This window comes from Amblyomma maculatum, chromosome 2 (assembly GCF_055883805.1).
Source record: "Amblyomma maculatum isolate TAMU_Amacu chromosome 2, ASM5588380v1, whole genome shotgun sequence".
Classification (NCBI taxonomy): domain Eukaryota; kingdom Metazoa; phylum Arthropoda; class Arachnida; order Ixodida; family Ixodidae; genus Amblyomma; species Amblyomma maculatum.
The window spans coordinates 23309518-23333425 of record NC_139345.1 but is presented as its reverse complement, the minus strand read 5'-3'; the positions used below and the strand labels follow the sequence as shown (position 1 = coordinate 23333425).

At 43.7% G+C, this 23908-nt stretch overlaps 2 protein-coding genes across 3 annotated transcripts; one reads left to right on the top strand and one right to left on the bottom strand.

The window, feature by feature from the left end:
- Positions 1-481: 481 nt before the first annotated feature.
- On the bottom strand, positions 482-1131 carry Polr2F (RNA polymerase II subunit RpII18). The gene has a single exon (XM_084593452.1). The coding sequence runs from the start codon at positions 989-991 to the stop codon at positions 602-604; it is 390 nt and encodes a 129-aa protein (XP_084449578.1). The 5' UTR covers positions 992-1131; the 3' UTR covers positions 482-601.
- Positions 1132-1348: 217 nt separating this feature from the next.
- On the top strand, positions 1349-23894 carry ClpX (Caseinolytic protease chaperone subunit). Of its 2 annotated transcripts, none has more exons than XM_084593445.1 (11): positions 1349-1601; positions 4678-4746; positions 6555-6839; positions 8272-8417; positions 8814-8994; positions 12465-12659; positions 13555-13719; positions 18376-18629; positions 19027-19326; positions 21050-21142; positions 22570-23894. In XM_084593445.1, exons 2-11 carry the CDS (start codon positions 4683-4685, stop codon positions 22747-22749), a joined length of 1863 nt encoding a protein of 620 aa, XP_084449571.1. In that variant the 5' UTR covers positions 1349-1601; positions 4678-4682; the 3' UTR covers positions 22750-23894. The 2 variants fall into 2 exon arrangements, with proteins under 2 accessions (XP_084449571.1, XP_084449570.1); XM_084593444.1 differs by having other exon boundaries at positions 12462-12659.
- Positions 23895-23908: the final 14 nt, after the last annotated feature.

The following is a 23908-nucleotide window of genomic DNA, read 5'->3' as shown; positions in this document are numbered from 1 at the left end:
CAGTTCTTTGTCGTTTGTGTTTTGTGTGCTACACACCTGCTTATTGGATTACAGACTTGACCAAAATCCACCCTTGCGTTCTGTAGTGCACGGTTCACCATTTTAAGTGTTACAGCTAGAAGAAATATTCTGTGAAGCCAGAAGAACAGACCTTGTGACGACACTACCCATTCAACGTTGCCTCAAATTCGGGGGGGAAAAAAAATCAATATTGCCAAGATTCTTTGCTTTCGAATGGTGCAGAGAACCTACAGCTATAGCTGTGTCGTGCTTTATCAGTAGGTCTTCCGGCGACATGCTACTCATGGCAAAAATTATCTCTGCCGCTATCTATGGAAAAAAAAAGAAAAAAAAAATGTTCTGGGCTGTAAACCACGCAGTGAGTCAAATGCAGTAAGCCTGGTAATAAGATGAACACCTGCAGTACGAAGACCACTGACGGCCTGCCTTAGCAGGCAGAAATAACACAACAAACGCCAAGCTGGATGACAATCTGACTTAATTACTGCTGCCGTTACAGATACATACAGGAAAAAAAAAATTATAAAGAAAGAAACATTGATCCGAGAATAACATGAGAAAGGAGAATTACAGGCAGGCTTCAGTCGGTGATGAGGAGTTCGTCTATACCCCAGTCTTCGTAGCTTCCATCGGGGAGATATCTGCGGATGATGATGGGGATCTTGCGGGCCTTGAGTTCCTTCATAGCAATCTGCAACGGGTCAGTCTCACCCTCTAGCTCCACCATCACTGGCGCGCACATGGCTATTTGTAAAGCTCGTGTCCCCAACACTCTCGCTCTTTCATACTTTGTCATGTACATGGTGGTGATGCGTTTCTGATTCTGCTGCGGCTGGCCGTCGGCTGCCTGGAGAAGCTCGATGTTCTCCTCCTCGTTCTGGTCGATCTCGTCGAGGTTTTCATCTTCTTCGACGTCGTCGAAGTCGTCGGCACCACCAACGTCGTCACCCTCGTACTCGTCGTCGGCCATTTCTAACTTTCACGGTCGAATGATATATTCGGGTGCAGACAAAATATGCAGAAATGCACCTGCAACTGCGCGCTTATTCCACGTTGTTAAGCACGTTTTGCAAGCACAACTAGCACAACAAATCATCCACACACAAATAGGACAGGGCTCGGCTCAGAGTGGCTTGTGGCCTTGTTCTGACTTTTGGCGGACTTTTTCCTCAATTTTATCATCTTATAACAAAATATAAAACATTTGTATCATGGCTTCCTTTTAATTACATTGCCGGTTTATACGCTAGATCTATTATTGTTCCTGCGGTCGCTACGGTGATGTCAATAAAAACGGCTGAAACATTATTACATGTGGCGTCCTCTACTGGTACCAAAAATAATTAAAGGCACCTGACATTTTGTTCAGTAGGCCGACCGAAAATGAATGCTTTTAGAACTAGATTCCCGGTTTACTTTCGCTGACGAAAGTTGTGCAACGCGAAGAGAAAGTGTGCTATTGTGTTAACGATCCGGTTTCATGCGCGCGAAAGGTATCGTACGCGTAGGGGATTTTTGGTGGAGCCGTGTGTTGAACAGCAGCATCGAGGAACAGCAGCATTTGCTCTGCGGTAACTGAGGTATGGTTTTTGTGAATCACACTGCATGCGCTAGATTTTGTTTTTTGTTTTAGGCTTACACTCGCAGCCGCACAATAAATCAGTTATCTGGCATTACTTGTGGTTTAGGTTTTGATAGGTTATGTCGAATTCTCGCATTCCTTCGTAAGCCTTCGGTTCACTGTTTCGTACCGCTGCTCTTGCGTGTGCCTCAATGGTTCTCAGATTGCTGCTGCTTTCGTCTGTGCTTGCGACTTCGTTGTTTACATCGTCCAAATTTTGCGCGCTGCTAGACACCTTGCAGTGACATTCAAATCGCGTGATTTGACGCGCTGTACTGTTGGGCCCGCGCCGTATCCGCTGTGTTCTGCTGGTGTTATGTTAACAGCTTTGCAAGTCACGCGGCGAGATAGATGCGATCACATCGTTTGCTTGCTTTTCTCCTTTAATATTTTCGTGCTGGTATTAAGTGTTCGCTCGCGCACTTTAAAACACACTGTGGTCATATTCTTGAAGAAAGCTTCCCACATCGGCTGTCGCATTTAATGTTCGCGTTTGATTATGCAGATAGTGACAGCTATGCATTTGGATGTTTGACGTACACCATTCGGTTACGTTGAATATCTTGAATCACTCTATGCATATTCATTTAAAGGTTCCATCTAAGTTTCTTTCCATCTCCCTCTCTTTCTGTCTTCTTCTTTTTTTTTTTTTTTTTTTTTTTTTTCACAAGTACAACACCGATATTCCGCTTAATTTGGCTGAGTTCGAAGTTTGCTCTCTTTTACTGGCGCAAACGAGGGACATAAGTCGAAAATTATCTTCGTAAAGTGGCTCACACAGCTTCAGTTGGGTAGTTTGAACGGTATGTCCGTTTGGTGTTCACTAATTTTTCTGCACGGTGTTTTTCAAGGAAACTGCAACTTATTGCCATTCCTTTTTTTTTTTTTTTTCTAATGAAGCATTCTGAAGGTCTCTTATCGAGGTGACTGCACTATGTGGAATGTAAATGGTTTACCTTGTGCGCTCTGTATATAGACGTTATAAACCTAAACAAGCCATTGGGCTGTATACTTGGGTCCATTCTGAACATGTTTATCAATACTGTTTATCAAGAAAGGTGGTACCGAACTTATTAAATGGCAGTTGCAAGAAATGCACTGAATACTGGTTGAATACATGAACTGGAAACAAATGTACAGCCTGTCAAATCTAAAAATATGTTCAGTACTCTGGGTTTGGTTCTGGACTTTGCTCTGTGGCTTATTTTCCATTGCCAGCATTTTAAATCTTTCGAGTGTTAAATAAGTTGTTATAATCACGACTCAAAGATGAAAACTGCTAGAAGTTGTAGGAAGCCCCACTACACAGCTAGAAGCAAAATCCTTCCTTTGGTTGTGTGCTTTTGGCAGAGGTTTTGAAAATAGTACAATTGCTATACAAACAGTATACCACAGTAATATAGATACATTTTGAAACTTGCTAAGTCAGCTTTCATGCACAGTAGAAAATTATTTATCGGGGCAGTGTGGCCCGTCCTGCTGGCAGTTTAGTTCAGTGCTGAAAACTCGACTTGGCAAAGTGGTGTTTCACTGTTCTTCGGGATTACCATGTGTGCAAGGTGTGCTGTTTCATTTGTGAAGCTGTTGCTTAGCAGAGTTGGACCGATCGCTTTATTAGCACGGAAACATAAGGCAGAAAGGAGCATGCAGAAAACTGACGTGGCATTCTTTTGACCAACCATATCTATATCTTCAGTGCTGCACCTATTTCTTAAGTCAAGTGTTTTCTTATTTATTAACTTATTTATTAAATTACTTCCACTGCATGCATTTTTACCTTCATGTGTAGCATCTATAGTGCTGCACTAAAGTGGGGAGATCACGTGATTTTACAAAACTGCCTGCCAGCATTTCCTGAAAGTGCAGTGACTATGCTTGTCTTCTTGCCCGAGGGTTGTTGTCAGGCATGCATTTTTATACAGAAAAACAGCAATTGTAGTGGATCGTACAGTCTCTCCACTTTTGCGCAGTGCTGTACATGTTTGGCCTACCAATTTTTTCCTCTACACTGTGAAAACTTTCTTTCAGCATCACAGTAGCTGTTTGAAGTGATGGATGTGATTAGCATGAATAGCACTTAATACAGTGGTGTAAATGAGAAGTTATTTCATTAGCAGTACTCTGACCACTTCCTTAACATCCACTTATATTGAAGTGACGTCAAGTTATAAATAACAAGCAATGAAAGAAGTGTGCCACTTTGTTATCAGTAAACATTTTTCTGGCGCTTTTTTCTGGGTTGAAGTTTGTCTAGCAGCAAAGGACACAGTTATTGTCAGGAAAACTGGATTTAACATCCTTCCCATCAGTAAATGCAAACTCATGTCACCACCGGACGGAGATTTAAGTCTTCCCATCAGTAAATGCAAACTCATGTTACCACCGGACAGATGGGTTTTGCTGTTTTAATCTAAATGCCAGTCTTGCATAGCTTATTGGATCCATGCCAAACATTTTGTGGCAGCTGATACCTTTTACTTGCGAAATTGGCCAGTGATGGTGGCACCTGTATTTATTTTCTAGTCTTTTTTTCATGTATAAAAGCTCAGTTCTCACTAAGTGTGGTTCCTTGGCGATTATAATGTACCATAATGATACAGACAATTTCAATTTGTCTTCAGTGCCCCTTAATAAGTGTAGCATGATTTCAAATGGAGTGCAGATCTTATCCATGCTGCATTAGCATTGGTAAACTAGGTTGTTTGGAAGGCACTTTTCTAGGTAAAAATCTTGTCTAAATAATGTTTTTATGAAACCTGCTCAAGTAAAAAAATTAAGTGCAGTCATGTTTTAACTAAAAGCCAAGGACTGTGAATACAGGTGGTTAACTAGTTGGTCTTCACTGACAGAGTTAAAGATCTGTTTGCTAATGTTTCTTTCTTTTCTTTCATTTTCACTTGTGTGAGTACAGGCAGCTGCTAACATGGAGTCAAGGAGGATGCTGCACATGTATTTGAAATGGGTCCCTGTTTATGGTTTTATTTGCATATTTTTCTTGTGACTGCCATCTCTGATGCTTTTCTTTCCTTTAACAGGCAGAATGTCAGCCATCCGCTGTGCAGCCAGTCCAACAAGGTCTCTCTTCCTCAGAAATGTTGCCAAAGGTGAGTGCTGGCAAAGTTAACCTTGCAGACACTTTTGCTTTGTCTCTTTCATGTTACTGTTTGTAGTGTCGAGGGAATGTTGCTATGCGAAAGTGTTTCTCGTAAATTTACCAAAACAGCAACTGGCAGACTATTACGTGGTTTTTTATTATTCTTTGTAAAGAAACAAAGGGGGGGGGGGGGGGGGAGGGTTGTTCAGCAAGTGTCAAACCTTTGGTAGCTTAAACTTAGGGACAGCAGGTGATGGTAATTTCATTTCGGTCTAAAGTGCACTTTTTTATTAGCATGGATTTTTTACTTTTGGTTTCAGCTTCAGGTCACACATACTGATTAGCATACAGTTGTAATCTACCACATTATGTGAAAGACCACCCAACACTGATTTGAAGCCATGATTTAACCAAGCTGCGCGAATGTGCTTGCATGGTCTAAGAGTACTGTGACTCGGGATGTAAGGGCCCTGGTGGGTTCGATTCCCATCGGAAATATGCTGTCCAAGCTGGCAGCTTTTGCAATTACGGCTATGACGTGGTCTCATGACGTCACACAAACTGCCGACTAGTCAGTGCCCAGCCATATCACCTGCCAACTACTGCCTGCCAGAGGCATGCTTCAGGCAGAAGACAAAACAAACATCAGTGAAATGTGACGGTGGGGTCTTAGTGCTAGCACACTAATAGCCAGTGCCATGTGTTGCAAATTCTCTGATTAGTTGAAAACGGTCACACGGTAACATGACAATGCACACTGCGCCAATGAATCAGTGCTTGGTCAGGTCTAGTGACCTCATGATGTCATTTATCTCTCAACTAATTAGGGAATTTCATGTCCGAGATGGCAGGTTGTCTGGCTAATGGCAATCTGTAGGTGATATGGCGGGGTTCTGCATAGTTGTGGTGGCATCCACAGGGTTGCAACCTCAGCCACAAATCATTACAAAGTGCCTCGAAGGAAGAAAAGCGTTTTCACTGAAGAGCGAAAGGTGGTCAAGCATTATCAGACTGCTGCCCTTTGAGCTATGTATGCTACCTTTACACAACTGAGGAGTGTTTGTTCAGTGGAGTAGTTTAGAGGCCTTATTTGACTACCTCATACCGTATAAGACAACCAATCAGCACCAAACAGCTCTTCTGAGTATTACTACTTAGCTATTCTGCTTAGCAGTTCTATGGCTTAGCCCTGCTATTTAGTGCTACGGATGAAAACTACTAATTAGTTACTAATTAAGTTAATTACTTAGCAAAAGCAAAAGTGCATACAGCAATTTTATTGCATCATCTTTTAAAGCTACTTAGCATCCCTTAAGTTTTCCTTTTGCAAGCTGCTGTTTGTATCTGTCAGCTCGTTTTGTCCTAGGCCAAATTTATTAATTATTTTAGTGATTTAGGAGAAAGCAACTGATAAAAGCTTCTTTGCATGAAAATAAGGCCAAAAATGTCGGAAGTGGCAGTCATTCATGCTGTTAGCTGAAACTTCAGTGGAAATCACAAACTGGTTTCAGAGGAGAATTTTGACTATAGGAATAAAATTGTCTTGAATGCACTGCATCAGTAATGCAGTTCTTAGTTCTGTTGTAGATTGTTGACAAGAAAACAGTTGCAGGTTCTATGGCATATTTCTTGCAAAGCTTTACATGAAACACTAAAATATTTAATTTAGTCATTGATTTCGTTCAGACGTTATCACAAATGGCACATATTTGTTAGTCTTGCACTACAACTGACACAGTCAAAAACCTTTGCAGATTAATAAAGCAGCTTCATCGTCACCCCCACTCCCCACCCTTCACTTCCTTTTTGCTGCCAAAGGTCAACAGAGTGCAGCCCCACTGCAGAGGGTCTTGCCAATTAGTCATGTGACTGGTAGCCGATGCCTCCTGGTGGCCACGCTGCGCACCGCTGTTGGTGGTGGCAGTGGTGGAAGTGGCGATGATGACATGGGGCTTCGCGGTGCTTCCTCTGGATCTGGAGTGGACAAGGGGTCTGGAGGAAACAACGGGGTTCGAGGAGGCCCAGGAGGTGGAAACCGGGGCGATGGACACCTGTGCTGCCCCAAGTGTGGCAACCCGTGCACCCATGTGGAAACCTTTGTCTGTTAGTTTGATCTTCTATCTTCTTGACAGAAGGGTTGCTAAACTGGCATTCAGTTTTTGGACTTGTGTCAAAAATCATCTATGGTGTAATGCTAAAGGAGTACTCATATTTCATTCTGTGTCAACAAGATTTTTACAGTCAATCCCACTTGTAATGATACTGAAGTACTCCGAAAATATATTTGTTTTAACTGATAATTCTTAGTGGTTTATGGTGAAAAAACAAAACATGGTAAATGTGATAAAATTTATTGATGGGAAAGTAGCTTGCATTTTTTACTTATTTGCTAGCTGAAATCAGTAACTAATAAAGTCTGCCGGCTACAATCTTGGCAATCTTGTTGACATCTCTCTGCTGGGCGTCCAACGGGGATAGGTAGCCGAGTGAAAGATTTTTAGCAAAAACAGTCCCGCAAGGACTCTTATCATTCTCATGCTTCGTAATTTGGCTTGACTGATGTGGTCGCAGCATCTGCGAGTTTTACAGGGTTGGCACTCAGTGACTAGATTTAATTGTTATAACTGACAACCTACTCTGACAGCACGGTTATATGTGGCTTAATTTACCGGGGATCACGTGGTAAAACTGATGGCGCTTCACTTGTATATTGTTATATCCAATATATTGTTCAAAGCGGTATTTTTATAAGTGTGTCTGACTGTAGTTAATCATACCGTTTGGAAACTTCACTGCTCAGAACATCGGGTATGATAGGGCTGGATAAGACGAGTACTCCTGGATAAGCTTGATTAGCTAATACAACAGAAAAGGCATGGGTAATTGTGCGACATTATGGGTAACATATTTTAAAAATGCTGTGGCTGTTAACTTATGCTTTATTATTGGTTGTGCATTAAAAGCCTGCATTTTGCTAACTAAACAGTGCAAAGCTGTTGTGTAATTGCTTTTTTTTATGTTTTAATGGTTTCACTCTAGTGCAGTAAACCTTGCAGCACCACTTTAAGACCTAGCTGACTAGCTGAAGCAGTGTGTTAAACTTAGCAAAATAAATTTAAGTGGATATACTTTTTGCAAAATTTGCCTTTTATGGCTCACAATTCTCAAATATATTTTCAGAAATAGAAAGGTTGTACATCCTCCTATTATTATTTAAAACAATGCCATGGCTGTCCTTTCAAAAGCTGTGATCTCTTCAACCTCTGTGCTTCTGAGGACTTTTGTTTGCTGTGGTGTTGACAAGCAGCTGCATACTTTTGCAACTTGCAGCCCTTGCGTATATCTGAGTAAAGTGTTCAGTAAAATGTACAGTAGCTATAGATATTTTGTGTTGACTTGCTGCTTAAGTTGCTGAACTGTAAGGTTATGTTTCAATAATTGCTGCAATAGAATAGTCTAATTTTTAAAGTGTGGGGCTTGTTTCTTTATGCCCTGTCCTTGTACTAACGGTGGATAATTGTTTGTTTTGTGGCAGCATCAACACGATTTGTAAAATGCGAGAAGTGCCACCACTTTTTTGTGGTCCTGTCAGACATGGATACCAAGAAAACCTTGAAAGAAGCACGCATCTCTGCTGACAAGTCGGGACTTGTTCGCAAGCCCCCTCCCCCGCCGAAGAAAGTATGTTCTTTCATTTCTTGCTGTTCTTTTTTTTATTGCAGCACATAATGACCAGTTTTTACTTCATTCTTATAAGAGTTATGCTATTTCTGAGTGTTGCCAGGATGCAGAGGGGATTGATTTATTCACTGTGATTATGTGTATTTAACATTCCAAATTCTCAGTTAGCAACCACATACAAGCAGAGCTGGTTCAGAAAACTTCACTGCAGTATTCGACATCTTGTGTTCTCAAAATTTATCCTTGCTTTGGTGCACATTGACAGGCCGTTCTGACTGCTGTAAAGGAGTGTTGGGTAACTCTTGCTGCAGTTTCTAATATCTAAAATTTTGGGCAAGAAATGTACGTCATTTGAATGCTGCCTCTGATGTTGCGCATACTTTTTCTTTCTTTCAGATCTATGAGTATCTTAACCACCATGTAGTGGGACAGAACTATGCCAAAAAAGTGCTCTCTGTGGCAGTGTACAATCATTACAAGCGCATCTACAACAACCTTCCTGCAGCTGGCAGTGCCGCAAAAGCAGATACTGGCAGCGCTGTTGACGGCCAGGCTCACACTGCCTTCACCACGAGGGGCGAGTGATATCTCTTGTCCTTCGCTTGAAGTGCTTTTTTTTTTCTTTTTTTGCTTTTGCTTTATCTTATTACAGTCTGACCTCGATATAATGAAGTCCTACTTGCAGCCGAAAATTTTGTTAAATTGCGAATTTTGTTATGTCGAAGTTCCATGTTTTTGCTGCCCAAATAAGTAACAGGTTTGTGAAACACTGCTACCTGTAAATTACGAATTCAGGAAATAAGAAAAAAAATCTAAGAGTAATCGCGCCAACAAAAGCACCGGATGTTCTTTCGCATATCAAGGACATAATGAGTGATAGCGGATGAACGCGAAAGCATCACTTTTCTAAGTGTGCTCAAAGCAAAGAAAGAGCGCAGTGCCTAGTACTCGAAGCAGCCACCAGATGTCGCCGTTGGTGTCATCATCATCCAACGTTTATCCACGAAATAATTCCACACTCTCTTGACTAGAAGGTTGGCAGAGGGCCAGCGGTTTTGACAGGAGAGCTCGGCTGGTCCTATTGTGCAAGCCTGGTTTTCAGTATGTTCGCTTTATCAAGCAGCGATTGGGGTGGGTGCCTTGCACTGCCACAAAATCATTGGAGCATGTGATAGCAGCAAATGACTTTCGAAGTGAACATGCTAAAAGCTGGTAGGATTATCGCGGCTGACCGTGTAGTTTCTTTGATGATTGATAAGCGGAAGGATGGACGACTGTCGCAAAAAGAAAAAAAGAACTTTTTTTTTTTGTGTGTGTATTGAACACTCCCCTCAATCTAATGTCAATTTCTGTTTGAAAAAGGTGGGTTCATTATGCGAGTAAATACAGTGTTTCCAGTTGGCACCAAGTGTTTTGTCGTTCACACTGTCCAGTGACGCCATGGTGTTAAGTGCCCTGAAACTTTTCACCGCTGGTTTTGTACGCACACTACAGATGGTGCGGCAGTATACCCTTATCATCATCATTTTCTTTCGCTCGCAGATTCCAGACTGCCGACAAAATTGGCATGTAAAAGGGCAAATACAAAATGTGGTCTGTCTCGGCTAACATTTTAATTCTCATATGATTGTCAAGGTGACTGCTGATGCATGCATGCGATGCACGAGGACTTCGTTAAATCGAAAGTGCGGCGTAAAATTACTTCGTTATACTGCAAGAAAAAAAATACATGGTTTTTCAATAGGGCGAGAATTAGTTACTTATACGAGGTTTTATGGTGCAAAAGCAACTGGGGCTATGATGTGCCAAACACAAATAGGGCAAATATTTGGAAATAAAAAAAGATGCGTTACATTGCGAGTTTCGATACATTGAGGTTTTTTATATTGAAGTTTGACAGTATACTGAACATTGAGTGAATGAAAGTAACCATATTGCAACCTCTTTATTACAACAGCAGCTTGGCTTCTCTTTCCACAGCTGCTCTCCATCGCCAACTGATATACGTTCCACCATGGGAAATTTACACTTGTGCCTTCTTGTGCTCCTTTCGGTAACTGCTACACAAGCGCAAACATATATTTCTATTGTAGTGGCACCATGAGGGACGCTGTTACAGTTCGTCATGATAATTTCGGAAATTTATGCTGTCGTGGATAACGGGAATAAAAGGTTTGTATTGGTTGCTTAGTGCTGGTAGCTCAATTTCTTACTGTGTGATTCAGAGTGGTTCATGCTGCAATGTTGGTTTTGTGGATATGAAATGAATATTGTTATGTGCAATCGAAGGGAAGCATTTTTAAGTTCGAAATATTTAATTTTGTTTTGTTGGGAAGCTTTATCTTTTTCATTGAGTGTAGTGATAGTAGGCCTGAAATTCTTGGAAAGCCAGCTTCACTAACTAATTTCATGCAGTTGTGTTCTATCTCAGCTGATTAGCGATTTGATGTCTTATAAGTAAAATAAATAATTGGTTCACAGGAAAAGAAAGGCGCAGTATCTGTCGCATTTTTTTTGGTGGACACCTGAACCGTGCTGTAGGGGAAAGGAGGAAGGTGGAAGTGAGAGTGAAGAGAGAGAAAGGGGTGTCGTAGTGGAGGGCTACGGAGTAATTTCGACCACCTGGCACTCCTTAGCGTGCACTGACATTGGACAGCACATGGACGCCTCTCCAGCACATGGTCGCCATTGAAACGCAGCCATCGGTAGTCTGGCTCGAACTCGGGTACTCCAACACAGTAGTCAGGCATCTTAACCACTGCGCCACCACGGTGGGGCTTGATGTCCTTGGCAGAAGTAAGTTTCTTCATGTGGACGTAGGTAAAAAAAAAAAAAAAACGTCATGCACCAACAAATGTGTTGAAGGCTGCAGAAGGGGAGAGAGGGGGAGAAAACAAACCTGAAACTAACTAGTCATTTCTCTACCAGGGCTACATAACAAATTTCCCTTCGATGGAGGTGAAATGTGTACTGTGCAGTTCTTCATGTATTCTGTATTTGTGCACAAAAGTCGAGAGACCACGTGAACTGCCACAATTAGTGGCTGCTAAGCCTTCCTAAAATTCTGGCACGCAGTTTTTTCAAATCGTATAGTCTCCACCCTTGCGCATAACTGTTCGTTTGGCAACAGCTTCAGATAGTGTAATTGTTTTTTTTTAGGAGACTAAACACCAACATATTTTTTGTTTTTTCTTTCTTTCTTTGAGATAGTGCACAAGAAACGGTGTACATAAACCTTGATGCAGAATTTACCTAGACCACCTAATTATTATTGAATTGAATTTTTTTTCTTTCTTTTTTTTTTTTTCAGTTTAAGTTGCTGTATGATGGCTATGACGTCACAAGCGCATTTTGACACCTGGATCATAAAGAAAAGTGGGATATAATTGCTGCTTATTTATTTTTTGTGATTTAAATTTTTGGGCTAGTTGCATAAAAGTACCTGCGAATTAAAATGAATAAAGCAGCAGCCATACTACAGTTTTTATACTCACATGACCAAAAGGCCTTTGTAATGTCACAGCCGTTGTTCGGCAACTGAAACTGCATTGATGAAAAAATTCATTTACAAATTATTTATCACTTTTTTGCACAGTTCACTTGGCTATTCACGTTTGTAATGTGGTGCACATCATTCCAAAGACAGTGCACACAACTATAATTCGACACCCCTGCTTCCTGTGTGCTAAATTTGTAAATCTTGTCTGATATTTCTTTTTCTCTCTGCACAAAGTTGCAACCTCTTCATGCCCGTATGTTTTGTGCACTTGTTGGCCTAAACCCAGAATATTGAAAGCATATTTTTCTGAACAGTCTATGTTTTCTAAAGATACCTTGCTGCACAGTCTATAAAAGGTTGTTGCTGATCCATTGGAATTTGCCAAAAGGAGAAAGAGGCTCTTTCTACACTACTCTCAGAAATTGACCATCGGTGAACGCCTTGAGGAAGTAAGCTAGGCAAGTTAAGGCCGTGCTTCAACTACAGCTCGCTTTCGACTTAAAACATCCACTCAGTGACCTGTATTTTCTGACTTGTGTTGCCAGCAGACCTGCTGCACATTTCGGGCATCACTCACGGCAGTGCTCTGGGATTGGGCATCCAGGGCCAACCCCCATCCTCCACAGCTCACAGCGCTGAGGCTGACAGCCACGGTGGTCGTGGGGCGGATGTTCTAGATGCATCTGATGCTGAGATACGACTTGAGAAGAGCAATATCTTACTCCTGGGCCCCACAGGGTCTGGTGGGTGCCTGATTTCTTTCTACTCTGCATCTTTTATTTGTTTTGTGACCTTATGCTAGGGTAGCATTTGCCTGTGAAGTGATTTGTTTGGAAGGAGCAGAGAAGGGGTACACTGAGTAAACCTTGATCAGTACATTAGGTCCTTGAAACAGCAGATACTTAATTTTTGTCACAACAGAGGTTTTGATAAGTCAGAAAATTATATGTGCAGTGTTGTCCCACATATTTTCAAAACATTGTTTGTCAGCCATGATCGGTTATTCACATTTCTTTTACAAAAACATTTTTATAAGCAAATACTGTCAATATAGTATGAAATCGGCATGAGAAATGCCCACTGATGCAAGAGTGCAAAGTGTTGCTTGGCTTGCATGCCAGCCTCCAATACTGTGGCTACTGTGCACTACCTATATCTGTAAGGCCATCATGCACAGCAGCTTAAGAAAAAAAGTGCAAGCCAAGCCTAAGTACTAAGGAGATTCATGCTGTTGTGAAACTAGCTTGTCGTGAGGGCCTTTAGAATGCTTTGCCGGATATTAAAAAATGTGGCACGAAGGGTACCAGGTGCTTGCATTACATATTGTACTAACACAAAGGAAGTGTGGTATATGGGTCTAGTGATATCATTTTCACATACCTTGCGAAGCTTTGTCTGATTCACTGAGAATCAAGGAGATATAGTGTTGTAAATGTGACGCAAAATCTCTGCAATATGTGGAGCTGTAAATGGTGTAAGGAGCTACTGCATATGTCCTGTAACTGATTGTTGTATGTTCTTTGGGTAGCGTTTCTGTGAGTGGATGCCGCTATTTTGTTACACTGAGGTTGTCTAAATGTGATTCTTGTCACATTATTTGTTTAAAAGGTTGCTGTACAATGCATCTGCATCTTGCAGGAAAGACACTACTTGCCCAGACTATAGCACGATGCTTGGATGTGCCATTTGCCATATGTGACTGCACAACACTGACGCAAGCTGGTTATGTTGGTGAAGACATAGAGTCTGTCATTGCTAAGTTGCTTCAGGATGCAAACTTCAATGTGGAAAGAGCGCAGCAAGGCAAGTGTACAGCACATTTTTGAAGCCAGTCAGTCATATGCACTCTGTTTAGTGCTATCAACAGTTTCTGAAACAGGCGTCTCTCATAACCCGAGTCGCTTTGGGACATACCCCATAAACCAAAAAAACAAGTTTTTGAAAAGAATGCAAAGGGATTTTTTTTTAATGTGGTGTTGTTTAGAGACAAAGATTAAGTAATTATTTTGGGTAGATAATTTTGCAGGAAGTTTCAGCAAAGGCAAATACTTGCTGCTTGTGGAGCAAAATTGATGACTTTCACATAAGTAGAACCTTAGTGATACGAATCTCACGGGGTCGCGGAAAAATTCGTATCATCAAAACGACCAAAAATAAGTATGCAGAAGCATAGGAAAAGCAGTCGCGCATATCTGTTCATGTCCGAGAAGGTTTATTACGGTTGCGCGGTCACAGCTCGCTACTCACGGCACACATAGCGCGACTGGCGATCACGACGTTGGCGACGCACGGGCCGCATGCCACCGCAGAATTCTTGCTGCGCGTACAGCACGACAAGAGATGGCGACGTGCCAGCCGCGTGACGCCGCAGACTGCTCGCGATGCGTGCAGCGTGACTAGCGGTCGCGAAGTCTACAGGTCCATTTGATTCAGCTGCACTCTTTGCACCAGTTCCGTAAAGTTCTGCGACGGTGCCACAAGCATGCAGCGCCAGTTCCAGCAGTTCAGGGGCAACATCGGCACCAGTTGCTTCCAAACGAATGGTAGAGTGCAGGCCGGGTCGTCTGCTAGCCTTGGTGTCGCCAACAAGCTGCGGTCGGCTGTGTGCAACTCGCGTCAACCGACGCCAACGTCCCGGTTAACTTGATGAATTTTCAAACAGCACATGACAATGAAGTTTTGCCTATCCAGCCGCGATGCTTTTGGCCTATGCGTTGTAATAATGACACTTGTCAACGAGAACACGATCGGGTTCGCCAGGGTAACGACTACGCGTACTCACAAGAAGTAGACGCACGCATGCGATGTGATGCATGCTGATTATATATATACTTCAGTGGTGACCATGTGCGCCTCGATCGCCGACTGCCGCAAAAAGTGCATGTATATATACATTTGCACAGGACATACTTAATGTGATGTGAAAATCTTCATGTAGATGATTAGCGCCGTTTATCTGAGCGGCATATACACAGGCGATAGGACTCATTCATTCATGAATATGCGATGCATATATGTACAAAAGTTGACCGCATGTGGTCAGCTAGCTGTAAATTATATTGCCACTCACATCAACCGGCGCCAACATGCCGAATAAGATCAATTTTCAAATAGCACATCGCAATGAAGCGTTGACACGAACCAGCCTCGATGCATGTGTATGCGCACCATGCGGCAGCTGGCCTGAAGCGCAAACAAACTTCGATCACGATTGAAGTCAGTATGAACCATAACGCAAGCGCGTGCTTACTTGTTAGACATGGTTTGAAGTGCACGTCGTTGTTTCTTTGGCGAACACGGACACCGTTCTCGTAGACGAGTGGAATAACTAGGGTCGCTTCACTGTTTATCACAACACGCAAGCCATCGTCGTGCAAGCTGTCGTCTGCTCTCGTGCAGCGGCTGCAGCTGCACCAGTTCGGCACTGACCACTGAGGAGGTGCACAGTCTTGCTGAACTTTTCGTGAACTGGACTTGCACGATGTCTGAGCTTTTTGAAACGAATGGCGTGGTGCGGAGGGCGCCATGTTGCATCGCTGAAACGAATGGCGAGGTGCAGCACTTTGTGAACCAGTTCACGTAGTGCAGGTGAAACGAACAGACCTTACAATGTGCGGCCCGTGCGCGGCCGCCGCCGACTACTACTCACGGCCGAGCGCCGCAGCAAATCTTTCGCGGCGCGGAAAACGATCGCGATGCCGGCGATGTGCAGTCCGCCCGCCTCCTCGCACTTCTCGTGGCGCGTACAGCATGACTGGAGATGGCGATATGAGGGCCGCGCGGCGCCACAAACTGCTCGCGGATTGCGATCACGAAGCCAGCGATGTCCAGTCTGTGCGCACCCGTCGCCGCCAGTTACGGCAGTTGCGATGTCTGCGGTTTGTGGGCCACGCGCCTCTGAAAGCTTTTCGCGGCGTGAGCCCAACAGAAAATCACGACGTTAACAAGGTGCGGACCACGCGTCACTGCAAACTGCTCGTGATGCGTACATACAGCGCGGCTGGCGATTGCAGAGCCAACGATGTGCGGGCAGTGCGTAGTGTTCAAAGTTGCGGTCGCAGTTTGTGTGTTCGTATCATCCGTAGTGGCGCGCGGGAGAGTATTCGGACCATTCGAAATACAATCGTGCCCCGTTAATATGACTCCCGTTAATATGGACGACCCGAATTATGGACAGTTTTTCTGAGGACGAAACCTTTTCAATGTATTTATGCCTCGTTAATATGGAAACTCACTGTCCGGACAATGGACAGGGGAAGAATGCATGCGCCCCACTTGGGCCCATGTATTTTTGTCTCGTTATTATGTACAGTGCTTGAAAAAAAGCAGAGTAGTCCGAACGCAAGTTAAAGAAGGGCGCGCCGCCCGCGAACCTACGCGACAGCCGATACGACGGGATGCCTGAACGAGTCCTGTGGGGTTGGAAAGAACCAAAGCCTGTGTGTAGCCGTACTAAAGGAGGGGGGGAGCGCTAGAGCGGAGCGGAACGTACACAGAAAACCGAGGGTCAGCATAAGAAAGACCCCGAAAGGGGGGAACCAGGAGATTTCTGGGTGCAGCGGGAGTGCCGGCGCAGTCGGGAAAACACCAACATGTGGTTGCAATAAATTCTGCTGAACGTGAACAGAGAGCCCGGTAAAAGCGTAAGAAAGAAATGACAGGAAGAAAGACAAGTGCCTACAATGGCGGTGGGAACTGAAGTTTTCTTTCCCAAAGCGCAATGTGTGTTCCATGAAGCCGTTAACGCTTTTCGGTGAGAGTTAAGACACTCACAAAGTAGAGCGACAAAAGAAAGGCGACGTACGAACACGCAACCGGGACCGGGCATCCCGTGCTAGACGCGCTTCCCTCTCATGCTCCTGGTTTTCGTCCCTGTTGCGCTGCCGAACTGACAAACTTTGCACACTAGGCGGTCCGTATGTCGGCTTCGCTTTGAGTCAACGATGCGGCCTTGACAAGGTCTGAGCCCGTCGTAGTCGGCTAGCCGTCGTTCTAAACTGTACTTCAGCTTGCAGTGTTTGTTTTATGGGAACACATAAAAATGGCGCCAAGAAGATGGGATGTTCGATAGCCCTCTGCATAGCAGCTTGCCAACTTGACTCCCTTGCTTCCTTACAGAAACAGTACAAGGCAAAAGAAGAAAGAATCAGAACGGAAAGGCAGAAAGGTTAACTAGGCAAAATAGTGCACAGCATCAGGAGCCTGTAGCCCCCAACTTGAGTCTGTCGTTTGGCAAGGCGGGAGTTAAACGCAAAAGAACAGAGCTGAACGTAGACGCGAAGAAATCTGTGAATACAAGCGGCAAAAGCCATCTCAGTCAATCTAAGCTGCGAGGGGCTAGTATCGACAGCTCAGCTGTTTCCTCGCCTCAGGAGAATCTCAAGCAGCTACTTAGCGGCTACTTTGCTCAGTGAAGAGGCCATTTTGGAAGTGGCGGTGAGTAGAGAATCAGACGCTGATTCATCGGCCAGTGAGGAGTTCGTGCTCGAAAGTTCGACCAACACAAAGCCCAACATCACGGGTGTCATGGTAAGCGAGTCGCTTCAGACTGCACTAATATTTTTTAAGACAATAATGACAAGGATAATGCACTCAAAATTGCCGGTGTTCTGTGGAATTTTGAGTCCAGTGCACACCATTATGTACATAAGCAGTCTTTAATTGCAATTCTCCTTTCTCAATAAAATCCTTTTTGTTTTTATTCATGACTCGTTATTATGGATGACTCGCTTTATGGACAGTTTTGGTCGGAAACCAAAGTGTCCATATTAACGAGGCACGACTGTATTGCACATTGTACACAATGCCCTCTGGCCGGGGAATTCCGCGAATTCATATCACCCCGAAATTCGTATCAACCGTTTTCGTATCACCAAGATTTTACTGCATTACCAACTGCACCACGGTGGTCTTGCATTCTGCTTTAAAAAGTATTTGACCCATGTGGCCCAACCTTGACAGTGTACACCCATCCATAGCACTTGACATGGTACATCCTTTTTTTACTATGTGTGCGACATGGAGCAGCATAAATAGGAAGTGGCAGCTGTAAGTGAAGCCTCTTGAGAGCGTGCGAAACTTTTTGTGAGGTTTGCAAGTAGATAATACACACAATTGATTTGGTTTTGCCACATTCTTACTGGAGAGTACTTTGTGGAAAAATGGAGGTCAGACCTTGCAGGTATCCTGAAATGAATTTTTAACCAATATTTTGGTTTAGATTTAACCTTGTTAGTGGTGTTGAAGTACAGCAAAAGTTGCATGCTCATGTGATGGCCCCACACTATCAACTATGTTTACTTCCTGGAAGCTGTCTGCCTCCATGGCTAAGCAGCTTTGATTATAATTGTAGTTAGCTTGGTCTGCTTTCTACAGCAAAGGTGGTATACACATGGGCAAGCAAATACCTCCCTCATTTTCTGGAAAAGAAAGTGGGATTCCTTTTCATGACTTGTGCAGGCATAGTTTTCTTGGACGAAGTGGACAAAATTGGGGCCGTCCCTGGCATCCACCAGCTGAGGGATGTTGGTGGAGAAGGGGTGCAGCAGGGCATGCTCAAAATGCTCGAGGGCACCCTGGTCAGTGTTCCTGAGCGGAGTTCTCGCAAGCTGCGAGGTGACGCCCTCACTGTTGACACCACCAATGTGCTGTTTGTTGCCTCTGGGGCCTTCAATGGCCTCGACCGCATTGTTGGACGCAGGCGCAATGAAAAGGTACTTCTGCATTTATCAAAAGTGGCTGGTATATACGGGCTGAGATATCTTATTAAAGAACCCCAGGCGGTCAAAATTTCCCTCAACATTTAGGCCTATAAACCTGAACCAAACCAAACTGAACATTTGACTGTCTTAAAAAAGCATACATCACTAGTGTTGTCATGAACATATGCTATGTCCAAGCTTTGTTGCTGCTGCCCAAGTTATGAGCACTGTCTGCTGTTTCTACAGCCAAGAAAAGAAAAGGAAAATGTGCACGGTCTGGGGTGTGCTAGTTGTTGTAATATTTGTTTTTCACACTTTGTAGCTGAGCACTGAGTGCACTGCTATTATCATATACCTGTGCAGTTCTGTGTTCTCATGTTTGGCCCACATCCCTGTATTTGTGCTCCAGTACTTGGGCTTCTGTGCACCCTCTCTTGACTCTCCCGGGCGGCGGGCGGCGTCGCAAGCGGGCTTGGCCAATGCCTCACCGCACTCGAGTGCCAGCGACGACAATGTGGAGCGAGATGCCCTCCTGCGAGGGGTGGAGGCCCGTGATCTCATCGAGTTTGGCATGATACCTGAATTTGTGGGCCGCTTTCCTGTGCTGGTGCCTTTCCACAGCCTCAGCGAAGATATGCTGGTGCAGATCTTGACCGAGCCACGCAATGCACTGGTGCCCCAGTACCAGATGCTCTTTGGCATGGACAAGGTGGAGTGTTGCTTCAAACTTGATAGTCTCTAAACTCTACTGTTGCATTTTTAATACTCAGTCTGGGTCCCTGATTAAGAGCAAGTTCGCTTACATAGAAAAACGTACACAGGAGACAAAGCAGACAGGACATACCCAGTCTTACAAATGATTTTATTGCCTATTTATTGCTAAAAATAGAGGCAGGAATAAATAAAGAATGCATGCCTTTCAAAAATTTATATTATTTTATACCAGAACAGTGCTCCAAAAGAAGTGAACATAAGTAACTGAGAGCTTGTTCGTAGGCTGGTCCCCTTGCCATATTTCAATGTCACAATGCCACACTGTCCGTGTGACCAAAACCTGCCACCCTCTGAGCATCATCTTATGCTAAGCTCTACAGTGAGACTTCTCCAATTTCTTTGGCTGTTGACTTCGATATCTTCTGCTTGCTTTTTTTTCTGCTGCTTGTTCAGCAAACTCTCCACATATTGGCTAAATGAATGCTTCACTATAATACTACATGATTCAATATTTGTGCTGCAAAAGCGTAATTCCCCCAGCTATGAGCCAATGATGATGACTATGGATTTAGTCACCTCAGCACTTCTTATGTTTACACAGCTGTATGAGCAGCAGCTTTGCGTTTGTTTGAAGTTAAATGCAAGCAGCGTTTTACTTAGGTTAAAGAAATCTTTTATTTTGCACCAGTTATATGTTCAGTTGTTTATGCAGTACGACATATTTGCAGAAGCATTGATGAATGCGAGAGACAGCTTTGAAAATGCTTCGTAGCTGGGTTGTGTATTCGAGCATAGGACTGGCGTCTCTCACTCGTACCTGCTTTCTTCATTGTGAACAATCTACTTGATTTTAAATTGCTTTATGCAATTTAAGTTTGGTGCCTATCTGCAATAATTAAAATGGCCTAATATATCCACAAGGGATGCCGACTGCATCTGCCGGGCGCCTGAGGCACACTGGGTCTCACCACCTGGTAGTGGCTGTTCCTTCTCATTCTGTGTGCTTCTCAGGATGTACGGAAGCATTGATTTCAGCTCACTGCTGTCAAAATTATTCTCAGTGACCATTTGCATTCACTAAAACTTGAGCTCGCTCTGCACAATCACCAGCATCATGCACACAAATACCTGTGGACTTGAAGGTCTCTCCGTCGCACAAAGGGACTGACGTCGTCTGAAATTCAGTTTTCTGCTGAACATCAAAGTATGAACATATGAAATGCTGTCCTCATTTTGCTTATTAGTAATTTGAATAAGCTGCAGAGAGAAGCTAGCCAGGTTTTTACTCATCAGTTTGAAGGCCTCACTCGGGCTTCAGTGCAAATGCGTCAGCTACGGCATGTGTCGCTCAACCTTACAACCGCTGATGTGGCGCATGGCTGGCCAGTATCTTGGGCAGCTTCATCATGCATACTATGTCACGTTACTGTGCTGCGATGTGACTGGCGTTAACTGATGTTCCCAACCTCGTACATCACTAACTGTCATGCTAGTGATTGGTCTCAATCGCAAGAACATTTAACGACTTTTTAGTGCTGAATTAAAAAATATTTTTAAGAGTTCATTGTGTCCAATGCTTGACCATTGGTGACCTTACATACAGAGCGAGCCCATGCCATCCTCACAATTTAGTTTTTCAACCCTTTTAAGCCCTTTTTGGCATCGCACATGCACCATTGTGAAATTTTGGTGTGTCATTGATTTGGATGGTTTCCCAGGTGGAGCTCACCTTTGAGCCGGAGGCCTTGAGGGCCATTGCCCACCTTGCCATGGAGCGCAAGACTGGTGCTAGGGGGCTGCGGGCAATCATGGTAGGCTGCCCTTCACCCTGCCTCCTTTTTAGTCAGTAAACTGGCATACATGCTAGAACCCTGCAAAGCACAATTTCCCTCAGGATTAGGGTGTGCTTACTCTTTTCTAGTGCATATATTCTCTGGGGTATCTCGTGAACTGCTTAGTGCAGTTGCAGTGAACCCTTGTTAACTCATTTGCATGTCTGGAAATATTGGTGCTCACTGAAAGTTTCTAATGCATTGCAGTAAATGTTAGTAGAAATGTGGGTTTGTTACTGCTTATCAGAAGGTTTTTGCGGTGAACTGGTGTCTCAGGTCACTTGCACCGCTTTCTACTCGCCATGGGTAGCCTAATGTTACCTAAGCCATGGCTTGGATGATAGTGGCTGCTGCTGCTGTCGCCTCATCAGTGCGATCGCGTGCTGAAAGCCCACAGCCTCTTTTTGTGTGCTGTGACTCTTGCACTGCCAAGGTCGTGGGCTCTGATTATATTAAGTGCTAAGTTGATGCGTTAGGCAATTACATTACAAAATAAAGATAGATGGCTTTAAATTTCCTGAGTGCAATATTGATACCCTCAAAACTTTGCTTCTCTGAAAATTTTGTTTTATTTTTATGACTCTCTGTAACAAGGCTTTACTGCAGTGCAAGTATGTGCCAGGTGACCACGTGCACTTTCAGCAGAAAAGTGCCAAGCAGTCATCGTAATCATTGAGCGAAGAGACATGTTCAGTTTAGTGTACAGTGCAGGTGGGATCATTATGCCTATGTCCTAGGAGCAGGCAGATGTGCAGTGCGTGTACTTGTTATCTTGTTATCTAAGGTGCCATGCTGTGCACATTGTAGTTTCATGACACTGCTGAGCAAAGGTCTATGCATATTCACCTTGTCAGTGACAACAGAACTGGCTGAACTGTTTGTCATCTAGCATTGCTGGCTGCTGGGAATCGAACCTAACAATGCTTCTGGTGACCTAGCTATCCAGGCGTTCTTGGCAGTTGTAATCACAGTGCCTTTTTGGTGCCATATTTGCAGTAATTACGTGCAGGTTTCACTTGGAGTTTTGTTATATAAAGCCATAAATCTGCATCAATCTTGGTAGTGTTTGGTGCAGGAACATGCTTGTACTTTAGGCCATACACTCTTATTGTCATTAGAGAATTTAGGTGCTGGTGCACAGTAGGAAAAAATGGTTAACATTACATGATGTTAGTGTCTTTAGAGAAGTTCCTTGCAATGAATTCATTTTTTGGGCACCCCATTTGATTATATGGTAGAAAACTGTCACCATAATCATAAAGAAGTCCCAGAAAGACATAAGTTTTTCTGGCACTGTGCAGTCCTTACATTTTAGGATATTTAGGTAACTTTGCCGATATTTCAGCAGATTTCTTTTATTGTCGAGCTCTATATTTTCTATTGCGCTTGTCTCCCCTTGTTTGCAGGAAACCATCCTTCTGGAGCCAATGTTTGAAATTCCGGGGTCTGATGTTACAAGTGTCCACATCACGCATGACTGTGCCATGGGGAAGTGTGCACCTCTGTACATCCGCGGCCGGCCTGTTGAACGAGACTTTTATGATGATAGCCCCACCGCTGACCAGGAGAGGGCAGTCAGTTCCTAGGGACGGCTGATTGGAGAAACTTGCGACTTTCTCTTCGTCTTGCACTTAGGACTGTTATCTTGCAGAAAACAGATGAAAAATGGGGGGGGGAAAAGACAGCCAGGAAGAAAAGACTGTCAAAAGAACTCTCTTGTGTTTAGGAGGTGGTGAAAAAGCTGCAAGTACTCTCCTCTATCTGAGGGTCTCGTTGTGAGAGACTTATTGCACAGAGCTTAAAAGCCCTGTGCTCCGTGCCTGCAAAAATTATTTGTGGCTGAACAGACAATATTTCTTGCTCCTGATCCACCTTCTTAGGTGGGTGGTGGAGACCTTTCTCAGTCTCCATGCATATTTGTAGACTGTAAAAATTTCCTGGCAGCAGCGAAGTGGAACTCCACTTCTTAAACTGCTGTGGAACAGCTAATCTTGTTGGCTTTTTTGTGTGGTTGGGGACCAGTTGATCTCACTTTTGATGGGAGGTCCTCAAAAGCAGCTAGAGAGTGAAGCATGAGAGAGAAGTGAAGCCATATTGTCGGCAGTACCTGCTGCAGCCATGCTAGGTTTGTTACAAATTTATAACTTGGCAGCATTATTTCCTTCTGCTCGGAGTTTTTGATACAGCTTTGGACAGTGTGGTGCAAGTCTCCACTCTATCTCGGCACTTAATATGACCTGAAGATTCTGCAAGCACTGTGGTTACTCGGTCACGCTGTGGGTGCAGGACAACGCATTTTTAAAGCCAATAAAATTCTGGGAAAAGAACAAAGCCTATTAGCTGCTCAGCTGACTTAACTGCAATGGTTAATGCTGTCTGGAATGTATTGGATAGGGGTTGGGGCTGTTGCATGAAAGTGAACTTGATGCCAAGTGTCCTGTCTGTTTTAAAGCTGCTTTTTGCTTGGTACACGTTAGCAGGTGCATTATCTTGCATTTTGAAAGTGAGCCATCCCATTTTCATTTCCACCACAAAAAAAAAAAAAAAAAAAGATCGTGAACTTTGCACATTTTTTCGTTATGCTCGCAGCAGTGCCATGAAAGCGTGGTTCAGTTTCATAGGAAAAGGACATCACGGATGTTTAAAAACTTGTACGATACTGTGCTATAGCATGGCTGACGCAGTGTTTGTTAAATGGTGTATATGGAAATAAAGACTCGGTTTTGCAGTTTTTGTGTGCACAGT

Bases quoted from the DNA above. Each gene is read 5' to 3' on its own strand.
- Polr2F (XM_084593452.1), bottom strand. From the start codon at position 991: ATGGCCGACGACGAGTACGAGGGTGACGACGTTGGTGGTGCCGACGAC.
- ClpX (XM_084593444.1), top strand. From the start codon at position 4,683: ATGTCAGCCATCCGCTGTGCAGCCAGTCCAACAAGGTCTCTCTTCCTC. The intron at 4,747-6,554 runs GTGAGTGCTGGC...TTGCTGCCAAAG, and splicing joins CCTCAGAAATGTTGCCAAAG to GTCAACAGAGTGCAGCCCCA. The intron at 12,660-13,554 runs GTGGGTGCCTGA...TGCATCTTGCAG, and splicing joins CCTGGGCCCCACAGGGTCTG to GAAAGACACTACTTGCCCAG.